The sequence below is a fragment of the Fulmarus glacialis genome, unplaced genomic scaffold, assembly GCF_000690835.1.
Source record: "Fulmarus glacialis isolate BGI_N327 unplaced genomic scaffold, ASM69083v1 scaffold15797, whole genome shotgun sequence".
Taxonomy (NCBI): Eukaryota; Metazoa; Chordata; class Aves; order Procellariiformes; family Procellariidae; genus Fulmarus; species Fulmarus glacialis.
In genome coordinates, this window is record NW_009222794.1 from 23,189 (window position 1) to 32,509 (window position 9,321).

A 9,321-nucleotide genomic window follows, 5' to 3' on the forward strand; every position below is an offset into this window, starting at 1 on the left:
TCAGCCAGGCCCTCCCAATCTCTGCCAATACACCTATGCCAGAGCCAGTTTGGTTAGTATGTTCCGACTGTCTGTCTCAACCCACAGTCACTTTATATGAAAAACCTGTACTTGATTAAGACTAGTTGTCCTCATTTCGGCTGAGATAGAGTTAAATTCCTTCCTAGTGCTGTGTTTTGGATTTAGTATGAGAAGAATGTTGATAACGCACTGATGTTTTCAGTTGTTGCGAAGTAGTCTATGGTCAAGGACTTTTCAGCTTCCCATGCGGTGCCCGGTGCACAAGAAGCTGGGAGGGAGCATAGCCAGGACAGCTGACCCAACTGGCCAATGGGGTATTCCATACCATATGATGTCATGCTAAGTATATAAATAGGAGGCGTGGTCCAGGAAGTAGCGATTGCTACTTAGTTATGGGTCAGCAGGTGGTGAGCAATTGCACTGTGCATCACTCACTTTGTATATTCTATTATTATCCTCCTCCCTTTGTTTCCTGTTCTATTAAACTGTCTTTATCTCAATCCACAAATTTTACTTTGTTTTTTTTTCAATTCTCTTCCCCATCCCACTGCAGGGCAGGGGAAGGGGGAGTGAGCGAGCGGCTGTGTGGTGTTTGGCTGCTTGCTGAGTTAAACCACAACACTAGTTTAGTTCCATTTCTGTGTAGAATAAAATTGGGCAGACAGCTTCAGCTTATGTGATTAACAGTTGCCTGGTTCATATACTTTATAAAATACTGTCTCATTCCCTGAATCCCAAACTAACAAAACATAACATCATCTTGTTAGGAGCAATGGATCTTTGGAAATTACACTGTGTTTGTAAAGTGCCTTTTTAAGTATTGAGCAAGAATTTGCTTAGAAAGTGCCTCTGAAGGCAAGAAGAAAAAGAGCAAAGAGTTCCTGAAACATTTTAAGTTTGGATTTCCTGACAGTTTCTCCTTTGTTTGCTTGTTTTGTTGCCTAGAAACTGACCTAAATAAGAGACTCCATGTAGACAGAGTGTTCTCTGGTAGAGGCTCGCTAATGGAGAAGGGCTGTTTAATTGATACAGGCAGAAACATAAAGCACGCACAAAGAGCGAATGCCCAACTGTCACTTTCTCAAGGCAGCAAGTCAGCTGGGTAAGAGAGAGACCTTTCTGTTTCAGCTTTAGTATAAGCAGATAAACTGTTGTTCACCTTTCATTTTGCCAGCTGTTTTGAATATTGTGGACAAATACTTTTATTTGTACCTTTAACCTTAATCTGTCCAGTGATTTTAACCTACCTTGGTAACAAGACAACCACCAAGCATCTAAAGATGTGGTGAACTTACAAACCAAGGTAGTGAGATACATTGACACATAGCCTATGTATGTCCCCTCTCCCACCATGTTCTGTGGAATATCTGAATTTCAGCTATATGGGCTAGGTGCAAGGGAGATAGGAATAGCACCAGTAACTGATAGCCAGAAAAACAGGAGACCAGCAAGATATTGCCACTTTAAACTCCAAAGGTCCTTAAAGAACACATCACAAATGGATAGATTTCATATATATAATCTGTGATTATTCAGCAGAAAAAACATAGCATAAATCCAGTCTCTGGCCTGCAGCTCAGTGGATATTTATATAGCATTGACTGCCCAAAAACACTTTTGTTTGAGAGGATACTAATCTTTTTTTATTTTGTTTTTAGAGGACTGGAGCCAAATATCACTGTTAACAGTTACTGTACAGAATAGCTAAAAACTTTTTCTTCTTTTTATTATGAATAAATTTTGTTGCTGGCAGTTCAGTATTGTACATTCGGTACAGAATGAATACTTCAAACCCACAAGATTTTCTTACTCATAATTGGATGAAAATAGTGCAGCTCTATTTTGTAGATTTTCATGCCTATTTTACGTCTTCTCTTGTACAACTTTAGGGATGACAAACTTTGTTTGGAAAAAAAAGATCCCAAACTAGCAATCTCTGTGTTCAGACTCTTAGGCCAAAGTCTTAACTGAATACCTATGTTTATCTCATGAATAGAAATGGCTTGATTTCCAGAAATGCTGAACGTCCTCAGTTCTCAGTGAACTCAATGGACCCTGAAGAGCACCTCTAACATCTGAGACTCATGCTTCTTTTTCTTCTTTTTTTTTTTTTTGAAGCCTAAATATGGATTTATAAGCCTAATTATTAGAAATCCAGATTTGAGAATTTGGCCTGGAAAATAGCGCACCTAATTTCTTTATTCATTGATTTCTTCTTCATCATCTTCAAATGCTTCCTCTCCATCATTTGCTGTTGCTTCTTGGTATTGCTGATACTCTGAAACCAGATCATTCATGTTGCTTTCTGCTTCTGTAAATTCCATTTCATCCATTCCTTCTCCTGTGAACCAGTGGAGGAAGGCCTTTCTCCTGAACATGGCTGAAAACTGCTCCGAGATCCTTTTGAAGAGCTCTTGAATAGCAGTACTGTTGCCAATGAATGTGGAAGCCATCTTGAGGCCACGAGGAGGTATGTCACACACTGCCACCTTGACATTGTTTGGGATCCACTCCACAAAGTAACTGCTGTTCTTGTTCTGGATGGCCAACATCTGCTCATCAACTTCTTTCATGGACATGGGACCACGGAAGACGGTAGCCACTGTCAAGTATCGGCCATGTCTTGGGTCACAGGCTGCCATCATATTTTTGGCATCAAACATCTGCTGGGTGAGCTCTGGAACGGTGAGTGCTCGGTATTGTTGGCTGCCTCGGGCTGTCAAAGGAGCGAAGCCTGGCATGAAAAAGTGAAGGCGTGGGAAAGGGACCATATTTACTGCCAGCTTCCGGAGGTCAGCATTTAGTTGGCCTGGAAAACGCAGGGATGTAGTTACCCCACTCATGGTAGCAGAAACCAAGTGGTTTAAATCACCGTATGTTGGAGTGGTGAGCTTCAGGGTGCGGAAGCAAATGTCATACAAAGCCTCATTGTCAATGCAGTAGGTTTCATCTGTATTTTCAACCAGTTGGTGGACCGAGAGTGTAGCATTATAAGGCTCCACCACTGTATCAGAAACCTTCGGAGAGGGCATGACACTAAAGGTATTCATTATCCTGTCCGGATATTCCTCTCGTATCTTGCTGATAAGTAGGGTTCCCATGCCAGACCCTGTCCCTCCTCCCAGGGAATGAGTGAGCTGAAATCCTTGCAAGCAATCGCAGTGTTCGCACTCTTTTCTTACTACATCAAGTACAGAGTCGACCAACTCTGCCCCTTCTGTATAGTGTCCTTTAGCCCAGTTGTTTCCTGCACCAGTTTGTCCTAAAATAACATAAAACAGGGAAAGAAAATATACAAAATTATGGTAAGGTTTGGTATTTGCATGCTAAATGGATTCACATCTGTAACAAAAGCTGCTATAAATCTGTCAGGTAGGTAACTGTGTTCTTCAGTTTTGCCTACAAATATCTTTGGAAGCATCAACATAAACTTTTTATATAGTCTCCTTTTGCCTCAAATCCCTGGTAGTTTTCATTTATGCCTTTGGGTGTTTTTTTTCTTTTTTGGTATTTAACCTTCCATAAATGCAAAGATGGCCTTGACTCCTTGTTTTGAAAGCTTTCACACTCCCAATCCTGCTTATTGCATAAACACAAGACAACTGTTTAACATTTAAATACTCCCTGTTTATAAGGACCATGACGTATACAACGCTAAATCACAGATACACATTTTTAAATGAAAGGTTCTTGGACTGTTCCCATGAGACACAGAGGCATTGTTGTCATTCAAGGATAAAGCTGGGCTTCAGAAGTCCTATTTTACTTGTTATATCAAGAAGTATAGCTTTTTTAATTCAAGGTTACCTAGCCTGAATTAAAATACTGATTGAAAGAAGCTTCAAGAATGTTATTTCAAAAACATAGCTTTTACTGGTTTCCCATTCAGAATCCGCAAAGCAACTTGCAAAATTGGATTACTGACATTTCATGAGCCCCTTATTTTCTCCCCAAAGCTTCCATTTTCCTTTTATGTGCCACTTGCCACTCAGCTTTTTAAGATGGACAGTCTGGATCCTTTGCTATGTCACTATTTTGTTATGACTTAGATAACAAGGACGATTAAATGGGGGAACAGTTTTTTAATACTCCTGTTCCTCACAGCGACTACCACATACATATATTGTGCCACTGAACTCACTTAGTGGTACTCTTGTGAGTGGTATTCAGAAAGAGCAATAGTTTCAAATTAGGTATAGGGCTGCCAGCTTCTGCGTTGTTCTCCAAGACCTTCCCCTTCCTTCCTATTACCATCTCTCATTTAAATTCCCAGTGCACTGTGTTGGTGCCAAACATATGAATCAGGGAAACTGCTTGCTGGGATATTGTTTAAATATGATGCACTTTATTTTCACTGAATAAATGCTTGGTTTCCTCGTTATGTATTTGGTAAGTTAATGCATTGTTCTATACGTTGCTATATTTTTCTCTCTTTGAACATAGGGAGCTCAGCACTTCCTGTCCAGCTGGGCAAAGCACAAAGTAATATCCTTCCAGAATTAAATACGTTTGTAACCATCTGCAGTCTGCTTGAGCAGATCCCCTACTACAGATAGGGCAGCACATCAGGACGCACACTAACAAACAGACATCTCTCCAAGATGCAGAGGGATCCTAACAAAGCTAAATTCTGAGTTTAGGACTTTATTTTATAGATTGCCCCTTCTGTAAACATCATATCATCCTTCTTCCGTGGGCAGTGAGATAAGGGGAGAATGGAGAATAGGAACAAAGAACAAGGTTAAGAGGAGAATGGTAATTACTCTCACAAATGTGGAAATTGTATTTTCATGGGGGAAAAAATGAATCAGTAGAGACTTTTTACTTGCTTTTGCTTAGTTTGCAAATTAAGTTAGGAGGTAAAATGCCTAGCACAGCCCGCCACTGCACTAGACTCCCTCAGTCTTAATCTGAGTCACACAAACTCCTGAATGCCCACATGACTACTACCACCTCTCTCTGTTGCATTAATACAACGTTTGTACTTAAATTGCTGAGTGGAACTGTAGCAGCGCTGCCTACACCAACACTAATGGCTTCCCTCCAGCCCACAACTATCGGCTGCTCCCCTGGTAACACTGCACTTCGTCCACTAATCAGCCCCCTGCCGAGGGTCTCCAACATCTTCATTTGAGATTTCCTGCTGCGCACACGTATATGCCCAGTAATCTGATACTTGCAGGCCCACTGGCTCTATAGCACTGTAAGACCACCACCACCATACAGAACATGTACAAATAGCCCTGGAAGCTCCAAACTTCTTACCCATGACAATACAGTACAGTCTGGAGGTGCCATGGCTCTGACAAGGCTGCCACACACCTGGAAATCTTGATCATGATCCTGTGAAACCCTACTAGATGCCCTCCACTTATCAGGTGCCTACCAGACCTCTGCAAATCTTAGACAAACACATAAAATAATCAAATTTCACCAGGACTAAATCTCTACGGAGAAAATGAGCCTTTTTTGTGTCCACAAAAATCAGGACTTGGCAGATCTTTTGCCAATCCTGAAAGCTCTGCATTGTATGAGATCTCTAGTATCCTGCATCTGCCTTTTCTCACTGTGCATTTGACGAGACCTAAAGGAAGTCTACAAAGCAATTCCACAACTTCCCTGCACTCTTGGTACCTCCAGATTCTCCTACCACTGTTTCTTTCTCTAATGCATTGTAGGTTGCTCAGGTTGAGCTGCACATACATAGAAGCCATTTGTCTAATGGTCAATTTATTTTTTAATCCCTAAAATAGCAACTATTTCCTGCAATCTTCTTTCACTCCTTCCCTCTCTTCACTGCTTGAAATAAAAGACAAACCTGGGAAGAGAGATGAGTAGCTTGCACACTAATGCTTAGAAGCCCAGTATGAACCACCTTGGTGCAGAACATATAGTATGATTTAGAGAGGGAAGGACAGCTCCTTTGACTGGCTAACAACCCCTAACTGGTTGCCCCTACCAGTTCAGATAACTTAAATTGGGGTAGTATCCATGCAGCAAAGCTAGCAAAGGTGTACACAAGAAAAGAATGACAGATGCAAAAATGTACAAATGAAAACTGGTTAACAAGAGAAGATGCGTCGGAGTTCACAGCAGCTCCTGGTGGGCAGTCGTATGCTGTTAGAAGGCCAGGAGACCTGCTGCTCTCATACAGTGAGATCATTCCACTTGCGCTTCTTCACCTTTTAGATCACTACCTTGTCAACACAAGCATTAAAGCACAAGGATTATTTTGTGTCCATCTCAATCTCCTGCTGGTCTAGCTAAAATTGCTGTATCTGGAGTGTGTGATCACGTACTCAATATACCTGAATGAAATCCTGATTGATGGTCCATGGTTACTTGCTATGGAGACATGGGCACATGCAGGTATATACAAGCAGAGGCAGAAAGTATCTCCATCAGAATGAGCCCTAACGGCCTGGGGTACAGCAAGTATGGAACTGCCAGCTTCTGCCACAAAATCCTTTGTGGGCCCAGGCCAGATTTTTAAAAGAGAAAACAAAATGCTTTGTTGGCTTTTGACACAGAAGATCATTACTTCAGCGCTCAGGCAGCCTTTCTGCATTATTCAGCAGGTTGGGAGAACAGTGCCTGATGCTGGCAGGCCTCTGTCAGATACGAGTTGATCACATGCTGTTGGTTCATTGTTAGTTTGGCAGGAAGGGAGTACAGTGAACTGGACTATTGTTGAAGACACTGAATTGATTTTGCTCTGGTTTTACTGGTGATATGCCAAACTGTAAAGCTCCAGTTCAGATATTTCCATAGGTCAGGTAAATTCACTTTCAGAGGGCTTGTGTGGTCCATGCAGGAGAAAGGGAGTGAAAGGAGAAACCTGAATATAGAAACATACTTCATAAAGCTGCCTATGTCTATGGCTTTTCTCCCCAAGCTTACTTCTACATGTTGTAACTTAAAATTCCTTTGAAAGAGACCCTTAACATCGCTGCCATGGACTACACAGGAGAATAATAGGGACAGCATTGAAAGTTTTAAGTCAGTTAAAGGGCTGAAGTAACTCTCTATGGCTTCTTACTCCCCACCTCAACAGCAACAACCCAGACTTAAGTTTTATACCACCCAAACAATGTTTATCTTTTCCCTTTGTGTCCCTGGCATTGTTCCTTCCCTACGTTAACACAATATACCAAACTAAGTTGCAACCTAAGCTTGCCTTGGCAGGAGGAAATGTGTTTTGTGGCTAGTGCAGACCTGGAAACCAAAAGGACACGAGAGTTCTCATTGTAGCTTTCATTCAGACTTCCTGTTTCAGCAAGTGGATCACTTATCTTTCACACGCTGTTTCTCCTTTAGTGCAAAGGGACCGATAATGCTTCTGCACTTTGTCAGGATGCTATGAAATTTAACCCTGGTAATGTGCATTTTTAAGCTTAGATGGAAAGTACTACCGAAGTCCAAAGTGAAACAGTAAAGGCTAGAACAACCCTTTGCAAGAACACTGCAAAACCAGAAGTTCCCTGCATACTCTCAGACTGTTCCTCATTATGTTGGAAAATAAGCCAGTAACTGGCTATATATGACAATGCTTTCCATATTACAGTTGGTCTTTCTCCACTGTTTACTACACTGTAAGCATCTGCTGAAAAAGTTGAATTACACAGCCTATAAACAATTTAATGCTCAAGCATTTAATGTGAATTCAATTGAAGAGTAGTCTGGTTGGTTTGTGGCTGAGGTTCCCGCTCCCTCCATTTTCTGCAGAATTTCCATGCATTTTCTCATAAAGAAGTGGTCTCGGGATTTCTCCAGAGTTCATATATATGGAAAGCAAATGTACTTTATCTGAATACCACAGGAAACTTTCAGTAGTTTGCTAATTGAAGGCATGATTAACAGAAGAATGACTTTTTCAGTTAACGGGATCTTTTAGCTGACTTACAAATAATTGGAATTGTATTGTTCAGCTATTAGGATTTCTCAGTATTAATGATCACTTTGGAACAGCGAGCTTAAATGCTTTTTGACCATTCACTTGGTAATCAAACACCTGTTGGATAGTTTTGTTTTTTAAAAAGTGACATCCACATACCAAAGATGAAATTATCAGGCCGAAAGAGCTGACCAAAAGGACCAGATCGCACACTATCCATGGTTCCCGGCTCCAAGTCCACTAAGACTGCTCTTGGTACGAATTTCTGGGCTACAATAAAAAGTAAGCATGCCCTTAATGTTCTGAAATAAGCTAACACAGTTATGGCTCTCAATACACAAATACATTATGTCTCATATTATTAGTCTAATATAGATTGTACATATATAAATATTTCCTATACAGGAAGTCATGGTGGTGAAAAAACCCAGCACCATAGGAACAAATCAGTTCTGCTTGAAAAACAGACTTGACATCTTTTGGGTCCTACAGATCGTGTATTACATTTTGTAAGCTCTTTTTTAGCAATAGATACGATGGAGGAAAGTTTCTGATTAGAAAAAAAATGGTTGACATGTTCTTTACATAAAAGTAGATAATCTTTTTTGTGAATAGTGGGGTGAGTGAAGGGTTTATGTTCAAATGATCCTACTACATCTCACAAGGGTTTATGCTTGAAGGATTCACCTCTGCTGAAAGAGCTACTTGGTGTAGGTGGCAAACAGTAGTAGTTAGCACATCTACCACAAAGCACAAAATAAAGAATCTGTATCCAGTTGAAATTGTTCAAGGAAGCTCAGGTAAATAATATGAATTAACCTGAGCCGGACAAAAGATGAAACATTCGCACTTGCAGGTTCATGTCAACAGACCAAAGGACTCATGATCCCCATTTTACACTGTTAACACCTTTCAACCCCAGACTGACTCAGAGGATTTGGGCGCCTTTGGCATCTTATTTCTCAATCACCGTTGAGTTCTCCATTACCTGTGGCCCAACCTTCTCAGTCATGAAATCAGAGACTACAGATGCAGGCTCATATAACCAACAGTTTAATTTGGGGCAATTGATAAGACACATCTAATGAAATAATCATACGTTAAAAGACCAAATGCCTAGCATAGTGTTAAATAATAAACAAACTCCCACCTCCAGACCATAAGGACAGCCCCTTGTGTCATTTCTTTCTGCCTGGGGAGGTAACACCCAGTTACCTGTTTCTAAGAAAGTAGATAATCTTTTCTGTTTATAATGGGGTGAACTGGGATCAGCTGAGGGGCTTATGGCATGCGAGGAGCGTGACCAGATGTGTAATACAGCTTCACAAACCCGTTCACTCCCAGATTTCTGTGCCCTTCCCACGGAGTCCCCTCTCCCGCACCCCTCCCCGCCCCACACTTACACG

General features: G+C 41.1%; 1 protein-coding gene across 1 annotated transcript; it reads right to left on the bottom strand.

The window, feature by feature from the left end:
- Positions 1-1,647: 1,647 nt before the first annotated feature.
- TUBB6 (tubulin, beta 6 class V) lies at positions 1,648-8,180 on the bottom strand. The gene is made up of 2 exons (XM_009581587.1): positions 8,075-8,180; positions 1,648-3,283 (listed from the first exon to the last, which is right to left on the bottom strand). The coding sequence occupies exons 1-2, from the start codon at positions 8,133-8,135 to the stop codon at positions 2,220-2,222; spliced, it is 1,125 nt and encodes a 374-aa protein (XP_009579882.1). The 5' UTR covers positions 8,136-8,180; the 3' UTR covers positions 1,648-2,219.
- Between the last annotated feature and the right edge of the window lie 1,141 nt (positions 8,181-9,321).

Bases quoted from the DNA above. Each gene is read 5' to 3' on its own strand.
- TUBB6 (XM_009581587.1), bottom strand. From the start codon at position 8,135: ATGGATAGTGTGCGATCTGGTCCTTTTGGTCAGCTCTTTCGGCCTGAT. The intron at 3,284-8,074 runs GTATGTGGATGT...ATGTTATTTTAG, and splicing joins GCCTGATAATTTCATCTTTG to GACAAACTGGTGCAGGAAAC.